The 20159-nt window shown below is 52.3% G+C and overlaps 1 protein-coding gene across 2 annotated transcripts in view; it reads right to left on the reverse strand.

Moving 5' to 3' along the window:
- LOC137355856 (inositol-trisphosphate 3-kinase B-like) overlaps nucleotides 1-19792 on the reverse strand; it is a 53876-nt gene extending 34084 nt beyond the window's left edge. For both annotated transcript variants that reach the window (XM_068021449.1, XM_068021448.1), the window contains exon 1: nucleotides 18992-19792. In XM_068021449.1, the coding sequence (XP_067877550.1) occupies nucleotides 18992-19366 (375 nt within the window). In that variant the 5' untranslated portion in view covers nucleotides 19367-19792. The remainder of the gene's footprint in view (nucleotides 1-18991) is intronic.
- Between the last annotated feature and the right edge of the window lie 367 nt (nucleotides 19793-20159).

Below are 20159 nucleotides of genomic sequence, written 5' to 3' on the forward strand. Positions count from 1 at the left end.
ACGGGGGAGGAAAAGAAAACTGCAGGGCTGTGGGGAAAGAGAGGAGAAGTGAGACCAACTGGCTCGTTCTTTCAAAGAGCCAGCGCAGACACGATGGGCCGAATGGCCTCCTTCGGCGCTGTATGATTTGAAGCTTCCAGAAATAACCTGGACCAATTGGTACAGATTCAAACCAGTTACTGGCTGGACTATTTTAATCTCAAATTCCTTGGCTCTATTTTATTTACGTTGAAGAATGAAGTTTAATTTAGCAACAAAAACACCAAAATGAGAGTTGAGTTTCTCATCTGAGCTGATCTGAGAGGCACCGGGGGACCCTGGGGAATCACAACTGACCCGCGTGGACCCAGCGAGCTGACTTGTGTGTGTAGGGTTAGTCTCCTGGAAGGATTTCTCGAGTGTAACATTTAGCAAGGCCAGTTCTTCACTTTTGAGAGGTCTCCAAGGGGTTGAATTACAAAGCCCTCCAAGCCTGTGCCGATCCAAGCCTTACGAGGAGAGATGACACCAACTGGGCTTGTATTCCCTGAAATTTGGAAGGTTAGGGGGTGATCTGATCAAAGATTCCAAGATATTAAGGGGAACTGATAGGGTCGATGGAGAGAAACGATTTCCGCTGGTTGGGGGAGTCCGGGACGAGGGGGCAGAGTCGAAAAATGAGAGCCAGACCTTTCAGGAGTGAAATGAGGAAACACTTCCACACACAAAGGGTGGTAGAAGTTTGGAACTCTCTTCCACAAACGGCAATCGATGCTGGATCAATTGTTAATGTTAAATCGGAGATTGATAGATTGTTGTTAACCAAAAGTATTGAGGGATATGGGGTAAAGGTGAGTATATGGAGTTAGATCACAGATCAGTCATGATCTCATTGAATGGCGGGACAGGCTCGAGGGGCCGAATGGCCTCCTCCTGTTGCCTATGTCTTGCATTTGAAAGGACTTGCATTTCAACAGCGCCTTTCGCAACCTCACGATGTCCCAAAGATTTTCACGGCCAGTGAAGTGTGGTCACTGTTGTCACGTGGGAAACGCGGCAGGCAACTTCTGCACAGCAAGCTCCCACAAACAGCAGTGTGATAATGACCCCGATCATCTGTTTTTAGTGATGTTGGTTGAGGGATAAATATTGGCCCCAAACCCCGAGTTAGATTTATTACAGAGGCCAGGTGAAACTTCACGACATTGCGATGACAACTGTTGTGTTGGTAATCTATCTTGCCTTATCACCACTTGCTGACAGTCTGATTTAATTTGTTGTGTATTCTGTGTCATGATGTTCTGTAGGAAACAAGTAGCAAGCCAAGTCGGAAGCCTGAGAAAATTCTCCAGCTATTTTTGTTTCTCTGAAACAATCTGACGTGCACCCAAAGCTTTCGCTTCCAATCCCAGAGTCTGAGACACGATGTCCCGAACCACTTCACGGCCAATGAGCTACTTCTGGATTGCCTGCTCACTGTTGCGATGACGTCGATCGTTTACATCTCACTGCTGTTTGTGGGAGCTTGCTGTGCATAACTGAGCTGGCAGGTGACATTGAGTGCGGGGACTCTGAGCTTGGAATGATACACCATTGCCCTCTGACCTCGTCTCCCCTTTCCCAACCCCCCGCAGCCCACTGCCAACCAAGTGTAAACCATACAGACTGTAAGATGTATACACGTGTCGAAATGATGAACAGACTGCAAATGGGGTGAGAATGTTAATCGGTGGAACAGTATCGAGACTTCACTGGGGAGAGAGAGAATAATCTTCATGGCCCTGAACTTGTTGCCCCGCATTGGCTCGCAGACCAGCAACATGTCAGATTCAAAATTCTCATTGTGTTTTCAGATCCCTCCGCGGCCTCGCCCCCTCCCTATCTCTGTCACCTCCTCCAGCCCCCATGACCCTCCGAGGATCTCCGCGCTCCTCCATTTCCGCCCTCTTGTCCATCCCCCCGATTCCCATCGCTCCACCATTGGCGGCCGGGCCTTCAGCTGCCTGGGGGGCCCTGAGCTCTGGAATTCCCTCCCCCAAACCTCTCCGCCTCTCTCCTCCTTTAAGATGCTCCTTAAATCCGACCTCTTTGAGCCCCTCCACCTCTCCTTATGCGGGATGGGGGGCGGGGGTGTCAGTCAGTCAGCAAATTACAGTTGGAATGAGGGCCAATTTGCATTGAGATTCCTGCAACCTGTTGGCACTGTATTGAGAGAGAGGCCCCCAAGGTTCTCCCCAGCTGCAGACCAGCTGACTGGCGCCCGTAAACCTTGCCACACCCGAGGCTGATACTTTTATTGGGATTTCTCTCCATTGACCCTTATCAAACTCTTCAATCTTCTTAAACAGCTTTGATTAGATCATGGGCTTGGGAATACAGGCCTAAACAGGCATGTTAATTCACGCGCAGAGCAAAACAGATCTCTCTAGCTTGCCAGAAAATCTCATGACACAACAGGGTGTTAAATTGTGATTTACTAATATCCCTTGAGGTGATTCTTACCTCTTGATCAGAGTTGATGGTCAGGCTGTAGGGATCAGAACAGGCAAACGAGGTGAGTAACTCAGGGGGGGATCGATGTGGGAGGGATGTGTCACGAAAATCCAGGCGCACTATTTTCTTTGGAGGAGGAGGACGCAGCCAACTGGGAGTTAAAGGGCCTGGTGGCCGGGGTGGGGGGGAGAGGTGAAGGATGGCAGTCGTCAGCCTCTGAGTCGCACTGTCGGAGGGTCAGTACTGAGGGAGTGCCGCACTGTGGGAGGGTCAGTACTGAGGGAGTGCCGCACTGTGGGAGGGTCAGTACTGAGGGAGTGCCGCACTGTCGGAGGGTCAGTACTGAGGAAGCGCCGCACTGCCGGAGGGCCAGTACTGAGGGACTGCCGCACTGCCGGAGGGTCAGTGCTGAGGAAGTGCCGTACTGTCGGAGGGTCAGTACTGAGGGACTGCCGCACTGTCGGAGGGTCAGTACTGAGGGAGTGCCGCACTGCCGGAGGGTCAGTACTGAGGGAGCGCCGCACTGCCGGAGGGTCAGTACTGAGGGAGCGCCGCACTGCCGGAGGGTCAGTACTGAGGGACTGCCGCACTGTCAGAGGGTCAGTACTGAGGGACTGCCGCACTGCCGGAGGGTCAGTACTGAGGGAGTGCTGCACTGCCGGAGGGTCAGTACTGAGGGAGTGCCGCACTGTCAGAGGGTCAGTACTGAGGGAGCGCCGCACTGTCGGAGGGTCAGTACTGAGGGAGTGCCGCACTGTCGGAGAGTCAGTACTGAGGGAGTGCCGCACTGCCGGAGGGTCAGTACTGAGGGAGTGTCGTACTGTGGGAGGGTCAGTACTGAGGGAGTGCTGCACTGTGGGAGGGTCAGTACTGAGGGAGTGCCGCACTGTCAGAGGGTCAGTACTGAGGGAGCGCCGCACTGTCGGAGGGTCAGTACTGAGGGAGTGCCGCACTGTCGGAGAGTCAGTACTGAGGGAGTGCCGCACTGCCGGAGGGTCAGTACTGAGGGAGTGTCGTACTGTGGGAGGGTCAGTACTGAGGGAGTGCTGCACTGTGGGAGGGTCAGTACTGAGGGAGTGCCGCACTGTCAGAGGGTCAGTACTGAGGGAGTGCTGCACTGTCGGAGGGTCAGTACTGAGGGAGTGCCGCACTGTGGGAGGGTCAGTACTGAGGGAGTGCTGCACTGTGTGAGGGTCAGTACTGAGGGAGTGCCGCACTGTCGGAGGGTCAGGACTGAGGGAGCGCCGCACTGTCGGAGGGTCAGTACTGAGGGAGCGCCGCACTGTCGGAGGGTCAGTACTGAGGGAGCGCCGCACTGTCGGAGGGTCAGTACTGAGGGAGCACCGCACTGCCGGATGGTCAGTACTGAGGCAGTGCCGCACTGTCGGAGGGTCAGTACTGAGGGAGTGCTGCACTGTCGGAGGGTCAGTACTGAGGGAGTGCTGCACTGTCGGAGAGTCAGTACTGAGGGAGTGCTGTACTGTCGGAGGGTCAGTACTGAGGGAGTGCCGCACTGTCGGAGGGTCAGTACTGAGGGAGTGCGGCACTGTCAGCGGGTCAGTACTGAGGGAGTGCTGCACTGTCAGAGGGTCAGTACTGAGGTAGTGCCGCACTGTCAGAGGGTCAGTACTGAGGGAGTGCTGCACTGTGGGAGGTTCAGTACTGAGGGAGTGCTGCACTGTCGGAGGGTCAGTACTGAGGGAGTGCCGCACTGTCAGAGGGTCAGTACTGAGGGAGTGCTGCACTGTGGGAGGTTCAGTACTGAGGGAGTGCTGCACTGTGGGAGGGTCAGTACTGAGGGAGTGCCGCACTGTCAGAGGGTCAGTACTGAGGGAGTGCTGCACTGTGGGAGGTTCAGTACTGAGGGAGTGCTGCACTGTCGGAGGGTCAGTACTGAGGGAGTGCTGCACTGTCGGAGGGTCAGTACTGAGGGAGTGCTGCACTGTCGGAGGGTCAGTACTGAGGGAGTGTTGCACTGTCGGAGGGTCAGTACTGAGGGAGTGCTGCACTGTCGGAGGGTCAGTACTGAGGGAGTGCTGCACTGTGGGAGGTTCAGTACTGAGGGAGTGCTGCACTGTCGGAGGGTCAGTACTGAGGGAGTACTGCACTGTCAGAGGGTCAGTACTGAGGTAGTGCCGCACTGTGGGAGGGTCAGTACTGAGGGAGCGCCGCACTGTCAGAGGGTCAGTACTGAGGGAGCGCCGCACTGTCAGAGGGTCAGTACTGAGGGAGTGCTGCACTGTCAGAGGGTCAGTACTGAGGGAGTGAGGCACTGTTAGAGGGTCAGTACTGAGGGAGTGAGGCACTGTTGGAGGGTCTCCCTGTCGTCCAAGACTAATATTTACCAACCCTTCAACCATCTTCACTAAAAACAGATGCTCTGGTCATTATCACATTGCTGTTTGTGGGATCTTGCTGTGTGCTAGTTAACTGCTGCATTTCCTCCATGACAACAGGGACTACACTCCAAGAAAGAACCTCGGTCTCTGTGACTGTGCTTTGGGACCTCCTGCGGCTGGTGAATTGCGAATCCTTTCTTTAATGGCTGCGGACACGACTAAGGTTTGTGAGAAAGAGGAAACCGCACGTGGATGGGTGAACAAACAGAGATCAGGCTGGGTTAAGTCACACACCTCTCAGTTATCACCGAGCAGAGCAGAGAGGAAACCCCACTTCTGGCGCGGGACCAGTTCACTTCAGAGTTTCCACTGCGGTTTTCGGTCAAGCCCTCTCTGCGTCAAAGCCTGATCAAGGCCTGCCTTTGTCCCTGTGGTTTCGTGTTTTGCTCTCTGCAGAGCGCTGGTTAACCCCTCGCTGGCTTCAACCCCATCCGATCGCTGAAAACTATCAGACACTTTGAGTCCTCCTCTCTCTCTCACGCACGCACACCGCGCCGCTGTTTTCCCCTTCCCTGGGGTGCCGACCGTTCAGTCGCGCGCCTCTGTCTAGTGGGCTATTCAACCTTGCTGGAAAAGCAGCCCAAATCAATGACAGTGCAATTTTTGATCATTCTGCATTCAACAGCCTCCCCTCTCCGCCTCTCTCGCCTCCTTGAAAACACTCCTTAAAACCGATCTCTGTTACCGAGCTTCAGACCATCTGCCCTCTTCTGTCCTCGTGTCAAATTTTGCTTTATAACAGCACAGAAGGAGGCCATTCGGCCCATCGTGTCCGCACTGGCTCTCTGCAAGAGCAACTCACCCAGTCCCGCTCTCCCACCCTTTCCCCATAGCTCTGCAAATCTTTTCTCATCAGATAATTATCCAATTCTCTGTTGAAAGCCTCGATTGAATCTGCCTCCACCACACTCTCGGGTAGTTTATTCCAGATCCGAATCACTCGCTGTGTAAGAAAGCTTTTCCACGTGCCGGTGTTGATTCTTTGACCATTCACCTTAAATCGGTGCCCTCTGGTTCCGGATCCTTCCGCTAATGGGAACAGTTTCTCTCTATCTACCCTCTCCAGACCCCTCCTGATTCTGAACACCTCGGTCAAATCTCCTCTCGGCCTTCTCTTCTCCAAGGAGAACAGCCCCAGCTTCTCCAATCTATCCACGTAACTGAAGTCCCTCATCCCTGGTACCATTCTCATGAATCCTTTCTGCTCCCTCTCTAAAGCTTTCACATCTGTCCTAAAGTGCGGTGCCCAGAATTGGACACAATGCTCCCGTTGAGGCCGAACCAGTGTTTTATACAGGTTCATCATCATTTCCTTGTTTTTGTACTTGTCACCTCTATTTATAAAGCCCAGGATCTCGTATGCCTTTTTAACCACTTTCTCAACCTGTCCTGCCACCTTGTCTGATTTATGCACACATATTCCCAGGTCCCTCTGCTCCTGCACCCACTTTAGAATTGTGTCCTTTTATTTTATATTGCCTCTCCTCGTTCTTCCTACCAATATGTATCACTTCCTATTAAATTACATCTGTCACGTCTCCATCCATTGCACCAGCCTTGCTATGTCCTCTTGAAGTCGATCACTGTCCCCCTCACAGCTCACAATACTTCCAAGTTTTGTGCCATCTGCAAATCTTGAAATTGTGCCCGGCTTGCCTAAGACCAGCTCATTAATACAGATCAAGAAAAGCAGTGATCCCACCCCTGGGGAAGCCCAACTGTACACCTTCCTGTAGAAAACAGTCGGAGGAAATGATACTTGTGTCGGACAGAGCTCGGTCAGAACACCTAGGGAGTAACTGCATTCAGTTCTGGGCCCTGCACCTCAGCGAGGATGTATTGGGCTTGGAAGGGGTGCAGTGCAGATTCAAATGAATGATACTGGGGCTGAAAGGGTTAAATTCTGTGCTGAGGAGAATGGTTTACTGAGTGACAGTGTGAGGGAGCAGAATTAACATCAGTAGAGATACAGTCAGTAACACAGGGAGCTGGGGGAGAGGGGTTTACTGAGTGACAGTGTGAGGGAGCAGAATTAACATCAGTAGAGATACAGGCAGTAACACAGGGCACTGGGGGGAGAGGGGTTTACTGAGTGACAGAGTGAGGGAGCTGGATTAATATCAGTAGAGATACAGTCAGTAACATAGGGCACTGGGGGGGAAAGGGGATACTGAGTGACAGTGTGAGGGAGCTGGATTAATATCAGTAGAAATACAGTCAGTAACACAGGGCACGGGGGGGAGAGGGGTTACTGAGTGACAGAGTGAGGGAGCTGGATTAATATCAGTAGAGATACAGTCAGTAACATAGGACGCTGGGGGGAGAGGGGTTACTGATGCTCACAGTACGTCCCTGTTTTTTGTTCTAAGGTACAGACTCAATCATGAAATTCAAAGCAATGCAAACCGGATTTGTGCTCATGGTGTCTGCAGGGTGGAGTTTTTTGGGCCGCTGCTGGATTTTATTAACAGCCCTTCAGTCTGTCTGTAACATTGCTGCCCTAGTCTAACACTTCACAAAAAGATAAAATCAATGTTCCCCGGCGGGTCAAATGCCACTGGATTAATGTCACCCCATTGGCCGCTTTGCGTGTGCAGCCTGCACAGTGACGGTCGTCCGCTATTCGCCTAGGTAGGGCATCGTAGATGAGCTGTTGAGTTTTTAGCTTGCAGGCTCTCATCGTCAGCGACTAATGTGCAAATCAGGACAGTCCTTACTGGTTCCTGTGTTTCCCCTCCAGGCGGTCTTTACTCAGGGGTGATGACAGGTTTTAAAAAAACACCCTGAAGTGAAGGAAAGGATCCAGCATCTGCTGACAGAACCTGCTTTTCTGCTGCTGCTGCTGCTTTCAATCCAGAACTCTCCCGGATTCTACCTTCAAAGAGGCTTCTGCATCAAAATGTTTCAATTTGTGGAACGTGCCCGAGCTCGCTGTTCACAAGAGAGATAGAGGGAGAGAGAGAGAGAGGAGGGTGGAGGTTGACAGGATTCAACAGAGTGGAAGAGAGAGAGAGGAATAGGGAGAAAAAGAAAGGTACAGGGAAAGAAGAAACAGAGAGAGAAAAACACACACACACACAGAGTGACAGATAGAGAGTGAGAGAAGGGGATCAGTGGCCTTAGGAGCAGGAGTAGGCCATTCGGCCCCTCGAGCCTGCTCCGCCATTCGATAAGATCATGGCTAATCTGGTTGTGATCTCAACTCCACTCTCCTGTCTGCCCCCCCCATAACCCGTGACTCTCTTTATCAAAAATCTGTCCAACTCAGCCTCGAATATATTCAATGACCCAACCTCCACTGCTCTCTGGGGAAGAAAATTCCACAGACTAACGACCCTTTGAGAAAAAACATTTCTCCTCATCTCAGTTTTAAAAGGGAGACCTCTTATTCTTAAACTGTGACCCTGCATTCTCGTCTCCCCCACAAGAGGAAACATCCTCCCAGTATCCACTCTATCAAATCCCTCAGGATCTTATATTTATTATTTTATTTTATTTAGAGATACAGCACTGAAACAGGCCCTTCAGCCCACCGAGTCTGTGCCGACCAACAACCACCCATTTGTACTAACCCTACAGTAATCCCATATTCCCTACCACCTACCTAAACTAGGGGCAATTTACAATGGCCAATTTGCCTATCACCTGCAAGTCTTTGGCTGTGGGAGGAAACCGGAGCACCCGGCGGAATCCCACGCGGTCACAGGGAGAACTTGCATATGTTTCAATAAGATCACCTCTCATTCTTCTAAACTCCAGTGGGGGTATAGGCCCAACCTGTTCAACTTTTCTTCACAAGAGAAGCCCTTCATCCCCTGAATTAGTCGAGTGAACCTTCACTGAACTGCTTCTAATACAGTTATATCCTTTTTCAAATAAGGAGACTAAAATTGTACACAGTACTCCAGGTGTGGTCTCATTAAGGTCCTGTACAGCTGCAGTTAAACCTCCCCACTTTTACACTCAATTCCCCTTTTGCAATAAACGCCAACATTCCATTTGCCTTCCTAATCACTTGCTGTATCTGCATAATAATCTTTTATGATTCATGTACCAGACCACTCAGATCCCTCTATACCACTGAGTTCTCTCTCCATTTAAATAATATACAGATTTTCTATTCTTCCTGCCAAAGGGGACAAGTTCACACTTTCCCACATTACACTCCATCTGCCAAATTTTTGCCCACTCACTTAATCTACCTCTCTCCTTTTGTAGACTCTTTACCTCCTCTTGACAACTTACTTTCCTTCCTATCTTGGTGTCATCGGCAAATTTAGCAACCATACATTCACTCCCTTCATCCAAGTCATTGATATAAATTGTAAACAGTTGAGGTCCCAGCACTGCTCCCTGTGACACTCCACTAGTCACAGCTTGCCAAACCCAAAAAAGACCCATTTATCCCTACTCTCTGCTTCCTGTTACCTAACCAGTCCTTTATGCATGCTAATATGTTACCCCCTACACCAGGAGCTCTTATTTTGTGTAGTAACCTTTGATGTGGAACCTTATCAAATGCCTTTTGGAGCTCCAAGTACACCACATCTACAGGTTCTCCTTTGTCCACCTTGTTTGTTACTTCCTCAAAGAACTCTAATGAATTAGTTAAACACGATTTCCCTTTCACAAAACCATATTGACTCTGTCTGTTCCCATTATGATTGTCTAAGTATCCTGCTATAACCTCCTTAATAATGGATTCCAGCAATTTCCCTACGGCAGATGTTAGGCTAACTGGTCTATAGTTTCCTGCTTTCTGTCTCTCTCCTTTCTTGAATAGAGGTGTTACATTTGCTATTTTCCAATCCTGCCGGGGCAGGGTAACAAACAGAGAGAAGAGAAACAGATAGAGAGGGAGGGAAAGGGAGAGAGAGAAAGTGGGGAGACACAGATGAAGAGAGAAGAGAAACAGATAGAGTTGTGAGAGTGCCCAGAGTTGAGTGATCATCTTTTCAGCAAAAGGCTCCAGGTTACTTTCAAAATATCAGCTCATTTCCACCTTTCCCATGCTTTGGCTCTCCCGGGGCCTGGCTCTCTTGGGGCCCTGGACCCCTCACCCCCGTCAGGAGCCTCAGAAACCAGTCTTCCATTGGCAGAGTGGCAGGGCTGCTGTGGGTGTGGTTTGAAGCTCCAGAAGACTAGTCCTGGGGTTTCATCTGCGGCCTCCGAGTGAGGTGACTGCTCCCAGCAACACCCCCAGCCCCCCACACCACCCCCCCCCCTCCCCCTGGCGAGGGAGTGGAATGATCGATCAGGGTTCCCACTCCTTACCGCTATCCAGTGAAACCCCACCACCAAACTCCTACATGTCGCGGAGGGATCAGGTTCAACTGCACTGCACCCTATGGTCGAATAGCCGGGGCTCTGATACCAAGAGGGCCACTGGAGTTTGTCCACACCTTCGGGAGAGGGACGGTGACAAATGCACTGATGGGAAAACTAGAAGGCTGAGTCGGAGGAGGGCGATAAAACACTCATTTTGGGGTTTAGCGAAAGATCGCAGGTGTGCCTGTCTGTGTAAATATTCATCAACTCAGCCAATGAAAGGACCCTTATCTCGATTGTTCATTCAAATATAAGTCACCTGACAGTATTTCATACCTGGCTTGTGGAGGCCCTCAGAAAATCCATGACAACAAAGCAAATATATTCAAATATGTATTCAGACAAAAACGTTTTGTGATAAGAATTGTTAATTAGAACCCTCAGTCTCTGTGCTAATTCTACAATTGACGGGGGCGGGGGGCTTCTTTCTCGAGTTGAGGGAGGTTCTGAATTCTGAAAGCAGCCCTTTCTCAGGTTAAGCATCTCCCAGGGCAGGTTCAGCATGCGGTTCGATACGGAGCAGAGCTCCCCTCCGAGGTGATGGAGGTGCACAGGGAGGCGAGATGACCCGTCCTTGCGTCCGGGAAGAATCATCTGCAAACTATGCGGAGTGAGCAGTAGCTGCATGGTGAGGGAGGCCCCTGAGGGCCCGGCTAGGCCCGACGTCACTCTCGGGCGTGCTGTCGTCGGTTGGTTGGAACACTCCGACCTGCTGCAGATTGGGGTTCCGGTTTCCTTTGCCCCCGCCTCGCAGCTCTTCCACAAAATTGAGGGTCACTGGGCGGTTGCCGTGGAAACCGCGTGCCGCCTCAATGGACGAGCGCTTTGATTGTGGAGGGCCGATTGCAAGGACATGAGGCGGAGGGGTCCCCCCCCCCACCTCACCCCGCCTCCGCGACCCCGTAATCCCCATCCCACGCCCCGCAGCATGGAGGGCAAGGCAATGCAGCCATAGGAACACAGGAACAGGCCATTCGGCCTGTCACGCTCCGCCATTCAGTTAGAACCTGGATGATCATCTATTGCGATACCACTTCCCCACGCTACTTCCATGTTCCTTGATGTCACTAGTATCCAGATATCTATTGATCTCAGTCTTGAACAGGCTCAACGACTGAGCTTCCACAGCCCTCTGGAGTTCCAAAGATTCACCACCCTCTGAGTGAAGAAATTCCTCCTCATCTCAGTCCTAAATGGCCGATCCCTCATTCTAGAACTAGATCTAGACTCACCAGCTAGGGAAAACATCCTATCGCCATCCACCCTGTCACGCCCTGTAAGAATTTCGTAACTCTCAATGAGATCACCTCTTGCTCTTCAAAACTCTAGGAGAATACAGGCCCAGTTTCCTCGATCTCTCCTCATAAGACAATCCCAGGGATTAGTCTGGTGAACCCCCTTTGCACTCCCTCTATAGTAAGTATATCCTTCCTTAGATAAGGAGACTAAAATTAAAACCCGACCCAGGCCCGAGCCGAGCCGAGCCCGAGTCCTTCAATTTTTTTTCACGCCCGACCCGAATCTCCTTCATCCGTTCCGGCAGCAGGCTATTCCTGCAGATGGGGTTGTGGGGAATCGTGGGTGAGCCTGATCCCGTGACTTCCCGGAAGCAGCACTGTCTTGCCCGACCCGAGCCCGAGCCCGAATGCCGGACTGGGAATACGGACCCGAACCCGACACGCGTAGTCGGGTCTATTCGGGTTCGGGTTGGGTAGCCGGGCTTTGAAGGAGAGCAAAACTGTACACGATACTGCAGGTGCGGCCTCACCGAGGCTCGATACAATTGCAGCAAGCCAGCTTTACTCCTGTACTCAAATCCTCTTGGCGATGAAGGCCGACAAACCATTTGCCTTTCTAATTGCTTGCTGCACCTGCATGTTAGCTTTCAGTGACTCATGAACAAGGACACCCAGGTCCCTTTGGATATCAACACTTCCCAACCTCTCACCGTTTAAGAAATACTCTGCCTTTCTGCTTTTTCTCGCAACTAGTTTTGTGTCATCAGCAAATTTGGAAAGATTGCATTTGGTCCCCGCATCCAAATCATTGATATAGATTGTGAAGCTGTGGGCCCCAGCACTGAGCCTTGTGGTCCCCCACTTGTAACTGCCTGCCATCCTGAGAATGACCCGTTTATTCCTACTCTGTTCCTGTCTGTCAATCCATACTAGAATATTACCCCCAATCCCATGTGCTCTAATTTTGTTAACTAACCTCCTGTGTGGGACCTTCTGAAAATCCAAATACACCACATCCACTGGTTCTCCTTTATCTAGGCTGCAAAAAAACTCCAACAAGTTTGTCAAACATGATTTCCCTTTCATAAATCCATGTTGACTTTGTCCAATCATGTCATTAGTTTCTAAGTGTCTAGTTATCCCATCCTTTATAATAGATTCGAACATTTTCCCTACTACTGATGTCAAATTAACAGGTCTGTACTTCCCTGTTTTCTCTCTCCCTCCTTTCTTAAATAGTTGGGTACATTTGCTACTTTCCAGTCTGCAGGAACTTTCCCAGTATCTATAGAATGTTGAAAGATAACCACCAATATATCCACTATCTATAGCTACCTCCTTCAACACTCTGGGATGTAGTTCATCTGGTCCAGGCAATTTATCAACCTACAACCCAGTTAATTTTTTGAGTACTACCTCTTTATTAATACTAATTTCTTTCAGTTCCTTATTATCACAAGTCCCTTGGTTTCCTAGTATTTCTGTGAGATTTTCTGTATCTTTCTCCATGAAAACAAACACAAAGTAATTGTTTAGTCTCTCCGCCATTTCCCAACTCTCCGTTATAAATTCTCCTGTCTCCGCCTGTACTGGACCCACATTTGTCCTTGGCTAATCTTTTCGTTGTCACATACCAACAAAGCAAGTTTAGAAACTCTTACAATTATATTTCCAACGAGCTTCCTCTCGTGCTCTAAATTCTCCCTCTTAATGATTTTTATTTTTTAATCGTTCTTTGCTGGTTCTTAAGATCTGACAAATCTTCTGACTTGCCACGAACTTTGACAGAATTGTACAGTGTTTCTTTCTGGTGTCAAGCTTTGCTCCTGCAAAGCATCTTGTGATGTCTATTGGCGTTAAAAGTGCTATAAATACAAACTATTGTCTACTTTTGTAAATGCAGTCGTAATTATCATGTGCACTTTGGTTAAATCAATACCTGCGGCATTACCGAGTCAGTTGCTGAATATAGGGTGTACATACAAACCTATATATCTATGTATACCAATCTATTATTTCTCTCACCCTCTAACTTTGCTTAACGGATGACTGCACTTTGACTCCCCATGTGCAATGCTCAGTGTTACGTTTAGATGAAGTGGGTTTCGAGGGCATTAACACCAGGAGTGGAGCACGGATGTAACTTGCTGTCCCTCCGCTGTGCCTCATGGCTCAGTTCCTGCCAATCTCTCTCCCTGCTGAGTCTGAATATCGTGGGTTCGAGCCCCGGTCCTGAGACGTTAGCCCATAATCCAGGCCGACATTCCCAGTGCCAGCACCGAGGGAGTGCTGCAGTGTCGGGGGGTCGGCACTGAGGGAGCGCCGCAATGTCGGAGGGTCAGTACTGAGGGAGTGCTGCACTGTCGGAGGGGCAGGACTGAGGGAGTGCTGCACTGTCGGAGGGGCAGGACTGAGGGAGTGCTGCACTGTCAGACGGGCAGTACCGTGAGAGCTTTCTGTGCACAAGTTACCATGTTTCCTTCATTGTGACAGTGACTACACTTCATAAGGTACAGCATTGGCTGTGATGCACGATGGGACGTCCTCAAATTATGAAAAGATGCTATCGAAATGCAAACTTTCTTTCTAGTGCCTGCTTATATTACAACAACAACAAAAGCTCGGTCAAAGATGCAGGTTTTACGGCGGAGAGAGAGAGGGACGGAGAGGTTTCGGGAGGGAATTCCAGAGCTTACGGCCCCCCAGGCAGCTGAAGGAACGGCCGCCAATGGTGGAGCGATGGGAATCGGAGGGATGGACAAGAGGGCGGAATAGTGAAGTCTGGAGGTAACAAAGGCATGGGTGAGGGTTTCAGCAGCCGCCGAGCTGAGGCTGGCGCGGAGGCAGGAGATGTTCCTGGGCAGGGGGACGGTGGACGGGTGGAGGGCCACGTACTACCTTTTGTACCTGCCTTCATGTACACTCCTGAAAGGAAATGATACAAGGAAGTCTCGTTTTTAAAAAGGGGACGTGGAAGATACCAGGGATGTCCCGGAGTTTCCCCAGGAATACCGTGCCACCCTCATTCTGCCCACAGTGTTTGAGATTCGGCTAACCCCTCCCCCCAATTCATGCACGAGGCAGCTTGTGACTCATTGCTTTACCCTAGAGAGTGGGCAGGCGGGAACTGCAGGTTATAGAATTATACAACACAGAAGGGGCCAATCAGAGTCTCTGATTCCTAAGTACTTTGGGATAGCCATTAACTCACACATTTCAGTAACAATCCTCCTGTTACGATGTCTATTTGAGCCCCCGTGATTCCGCCAGTAATTCTACCTGCAGTCACATTGAGGGCAGCTCTGTAAGTATTTTTACTGTGAGCGCTGTTATGTAGTGTCTGGCCGAGAGGTGGTCCTGTCGACAGACGGGGAAAGAACCCGGTCGAGTAGCTTCGGCGGGGGATCCAAACCGGAAGTAGCAAGAGAACCACCCGGAGGATCTACCCCGGGAGAGAGAGAGAGGAGCCACAATCGAAGGACCCGCCAAATCAACTAGGAAAAGGCAAAGGGCCATATGGACTGAGAGTGAAACCCTCCTACTCAAGAACAGGCCTGAAGAATCTGCCAGCCAAGAACAAGCTGAAGTACTGCCGACTATCCCCAAGCTCTGTCGATCCTACCAGAACGCCGAGGGTCTGTCCACTAGCTGGTGAGGAAACCCTGAGAACTGAGCCGACCTGTGACAGAAGCTGCTTCCCGGAGGCCGGGTTATGGGACCAGAAATCTCACAGGTCCGGGACTGGGTAGGAGTCTCGTTGGGGGTGGGTGGGGTTTGCCCACAGTGTGGCCAGGAGGATGGTGGCACTGCCCTGTCATGATATGCTACGAGGAGTTGCGTTGCTCGTGAGGGAGTTTGTGCTCCACCTCCAGAAGCAATGTGAGCAGAAACCATGCTAACGGGCGTAAAAAGTGCCTTTAATTATTGAGACGTGCTATGTCTGCAGGACCACAGGGTGTGAGGACTAGTCCTAAACCTTTTGTCATTAAGGCCCCTTGAGCTGTTGACTCCAAAATGCCGAATTCCCCTTTCCAAGTTCCTTCTTCCCGCCACGGTCGAAGAGCCGTCACTGACATGTGTGGGGTAGGATGGAGATGTCAGTATATTGGCCAGTGGGGTGTCTCTGTCCCTCTTTCTCTCCAGTGGAAAAAAACTTGACCAGAACTGTGTTGCAGTAAATGGGGTAGGGCTCTGGCTCTTAAGGGGTTAACTGGGCGTGCTCAAAAAAGCCCTGCCCAGCCCCCACCCCAGCCGGTGTCCTCTTACACACACAGCCAGTTCCTACGTCAGGTGTAGTGTAAGGCGGCGGGAGACAGCAGTCTCTCCCCCTGCCCACCCACCCAAACCCCGCCCCCCCCCCCACCCACGCATTTCTTCGGAAATTCGGCTCTCTGAGGGTTATCGTGGCTGCTCCGGTTCCAAGGGTCACGGAGAGGACCATTGTCAGCCTGGAACTGCAGTGTGGTGCACAACAAGATAAACTTACATTGAACACAATGGCCTCCACCAGCTCAGGCTTCACAGCCAATCAGCCGCGCTCGAAGGGTATTCACTGTTGCCAGGTAGGACAAGCAGCAGCCAAATGCTGCACAGCAAGATCCCACACACAGCAACGACCGCATCATTTGATTTCAGGGAAGTTGGGTTGAGGGATAAATATCGGCCCCAGGACACCAGGGAGAACTCCCCCCCCCACCACCCCCCCCACTCCCCTGCTCTTCTCCCAAGAGTGGTCGTGGGATCTTTTACACCCACCCTAGAGGGGGCAGACGGAGCCTCGATTTAATGTCTCATCTGAAAGACTGCACCTCCAACAGTCCGGCACTCCCTCAGTACTGACCCTGTGACAGTGCAGCGCTCCCTCAGTACTGACCCTCTGACAGTGCAGCACTCTCTCAGTACTGACCCTCTGACAGTGCAGCACTCCCTCAGTACTGACCCTCTGACAATGCAGCACTCCCTCAGTACTGACCCTCTGACAGTGCAGTACTCGCTCAGTACTGACCCTCTGACAGTGCAGTACTCGCTCAGTACTGACCCTCTGACAGTGCAGCACTCCCTCAGTACTGACCCTCTGACAGTGCAGCACTCCCTCAGTACTGTCACTCTGACAGTGCAGTACTCGCTCAGTACTGACCCTCCGACAGTGCAAGACTCGGTCAGAACTGACCCTCTGACAGTGCAGCACTCCCTCAGTACTGACTCTCTGACAGTGCAGCACTCCCTCAGTACTGACCCTCTGACTGTGCAGCAGTCCCTCAGTACTGACTCTCTGACAGTGCAGCACTCCCTCAGTACTGACCCTCCGACGGTGCAGCACTTTCTCAGTACTGACCCTCCGACAGTGCGGCACTCCGTCAGTACTGACCCTGTGACAGTGCAGCACTCCTCAGTACTGACCCTCCGACAGTGCAGCACTCCCTCAGTACTGACCCTCCGACGGTGCAGCACTCCCTCAGTACTGACCCTGTGACAGTGCAGCACTCCTCAGTACTGACCCACCGACAGTGCAGCACTCCTCAGTACTGACCCACCGACAGTGCAGCACTCCCTCAGTACTGACCCTCCGACGGTGCAGCACTCCCTCAGTACTGACCCTCCGACAGTGCGGCACTCCCTCAGTACTGACCCTCCGACAGTGCAGCTTTCCCTCAGTACTGACCTTCCGACAGTGCAGCACTCCCTCAGTACTGACCCTCCGACAGTGCAGTACTCCCTCAGTACTGACCCTCCGACAGTGCAGCACTCCCTCAGTACTGACCCTCCAACAGTGCAACAGTCCCTCAGTACTGACCCTCTGACAGTGCAACACTCCCTCAGTACTGACCCTCTGACAGTGCAGCACTCCCTCAGTACTAACCCTCTGACAGTGCAACACTCCCTCAGTACTGACCCTCCGACAGTGCAGCACTCCCTCAGTACTGACCCTCCGACAGTGCAGTACTCCCTCAGTACTGACCCTCTGACAGTGCAGCACTCCCTCAGTACTGACCCTCTGACAGTGCAGCACTCCCTCAGTACTGACCCTCTGACAGTGCAACACTCCCTCAGTACTGACCCTCTGACAGTGCAACACTCCCTCAGTACTGACCCTCTGACAGTGCAGCACTCCCTCAGTACTGACCCTCTGACAGTGCAGCACTCCCTCAGTACTGACCCTCTGACAGTGCGGCACTCCCTCAGTACTGACCCTCTGACAGTGCGGCACTCCCTCAGTACTGACCCTCTGACAGTGCGGCACTCCCTCTGTACTGACCCTCTGACAGTGCAGCACTCCCTCAGTACTGACCCTCCGACAGTGCAACAGTCCCTCAGTACTGACCCTCCGACAGTGCAGCTCTCCCTCAGTACTGACACTCTGACAGTGCAACACTCCCTCAGTACTGACCCTCCGACAGTGCAGCACTCCCTCAGTACTGACCCTCTGACAGTGCGGCACTCCCTTAGTACTGACCCTCTGACAGTGCGGCACTCCCTCAGTACTGACCCTCTGACAGTGCGGCACTCCCTCAGTACTGACCCTCCGATAGTGCAACACTCCCTCAGTACTGACCCTCCGACAGTGCAGCACTCCCTCAAGACTGACCCTCTGACAGTGCGGCACTCCCTCAGTACTGACCCTCTGACAGTGCAGCACTCCCTCAGTACTGACCCTCCGACAGTGCAGCACTCCCTCAGTACTGACCCTCCGACAGTGCAGCACTCCCTCAGTACTGACCCTCCGACAGTGCAGCACTCCCTCAGTACTGACCCTCTGACAGTGCGGCACTTGCTCAGTACTGACCCTCCGACAGTGCAGCACTCCCTCAGTACTGACCCTCTGACAGTGCGGCACTCCCTCAGTACTGACCCTGTGACAGTGCAGCACTCCCTCAGTACTGACCCTCTGACAGTGCGGCACTCCCTCAGTACTGACCCTGTGACAGTGCAGCACTCCCTCAGTACTGACCCTCTGACAGTGCGGCACTCCCTCAGTACTGACCCTCCGACAGTGCGGCACTCCCTCAGTACTGACCCTCTGACAGTGCGGCACTCCCTCAGTACTGACCCTCTGACAGTGCAGCACTCCCTCACTACTGACCCTCTGACAGTGCGGCACTCCCTCAGTACTGACCCTGTGACAGTGCAGCACTCCCTCAGTACTGACCATCCGACAGTGCAGCACTCCCTCAGTACTGACCCTCTGACAGTGCGGCACTCCCTCAGTACTGACCCTCCGACAGTGCGGCACTCCCTCAGTACTGACCCTCCGACAGTGCGGCACTCCCTCAGTACTGACCCTCCGACAGTGCGGCACTCCCTCAGTACTGACCCTCCGACAGTGCAGCACTCCCTCAGTACTGACCCTCCGACAGTGCAGCACTCCCTCAGTACTGGCCCCCCGACAGTGCAGCACTCCCTCAGTACAGTGCCAGACATTGCTGTTAAATAGGAGAGAGTGTGTCAAAAACAGGATATATTTAATTAAAACTTAATTGCAATGTAGACATATTGTAGTGCATTACATTAGAAAGCAACCGTCTCTTTGCTAAAATGTTGCAAAAGATCTCTCACCTTTCTGAGCCGCTGCATCTTCCCGGTCTTGATCTTGCCACCAGGCTCCTCGTCGCTGAACACGTCGTCCTCGGACTCCGGGGATGAGCAGGTGAGCGACGAGCCGGAGGAGGTGGAGCTCCTGGGGTCCGAGAAGATCCTGCACCTCCTGTCCAGCTCCTCGGGGAGGACCGCGTCCCTCCCCGGGGCAGGGCGCCCGCGGGCACGTTCCTGCTGGGGAACGCCGGCCAGCGGCTGGCTGCCCTCAGGACTGCGCCTCTGCTGCAACGTCTCCCCGACTCCCGGGGTCTCGCTGCCACCAGCTGTGTCCTCCTGCGCGGCTTGCGGTCCGACCCGGCGCACTTGCAGCCCCGTGGGGGAGCAGACTCCATCCATGGTTTGGCTGCCACCTCCGCCTCCCACCAAAGAGAATATTACAAATGATATCCAAAAAAAAAGTGTTACGGCTCAAGTGTTAAACTTGCTGGAACGAATCCATTGCAACAATGACCAGAACTGTGCAGGAGCGGCTTCAATATCCTCAGCTGTCTCCTGCCGTGTCTCTCAATGTTCCATGCGCTCTTTAAGTTGATGACAGATAATAAAAGAGGGCTCCTGCTGAGCTCCCTAAAGTATCTTTTTTCTCTCTCTCTCTGTCCCGCACCCCCCCACCCAATCCCAAGATTAAATACACAAAGAACTTACCACCCCAAACGAGTCAGGGTAGCTCCCTATCCAGTTGGGATTTGGCGGGGTGGGGTTGCATCTGTGGTCGTGCTGCAGAGGCTTTCCCGAGCTGTTCTGCCTTCAGGTTGTGTACGGGGTAGGCGGGGAGGGGAGGAGGAGGCGGGCAGGAAGACACTCGATGATGTAGATGTCAGTGTGTGAAGCCTTGAGGTTGAGAGCCCGGGTTTGCATGTCTGTCACTGGGAGGCTTCCCTTAGACGTAGAGCGCCCTCAGGCTCTCTGCAGGGAGCACTGCAAGTTGCACTTGCATTGAGGGCCGCCGTTTGCCTTTCCACCAGCTCGGGCCGGCCCGAAGCCGCTCCACAGCCAGCGGGAGACTTTTCCCCAGCGTGGCCGGTTCTCCCCGGTGTCCTGGGCCCAGTATTTATCACGGGAAAACAGATGATCTGGGTCATGATCACCTTGCTGTTTATTATGGGAGCTTGCTGTGCGCAAGTTGGCC

Source organism: Heterodontus francisci, chromosome 44 (genome assembly GCF_036365525.1).
Source record: "Heterodontus francisci isolate sHetFra1 chromosome 44, sHetFra1.hap1, whole genome shotgun sequence".
Classification (NCBI taxonomy): domain Eukaryota; kingdom Metazoa; phylum Chordata; class Chondrichthyes; order Heterodontiformes; family Heterodontidae; genus Heterodontus; species Heterodontus francisci.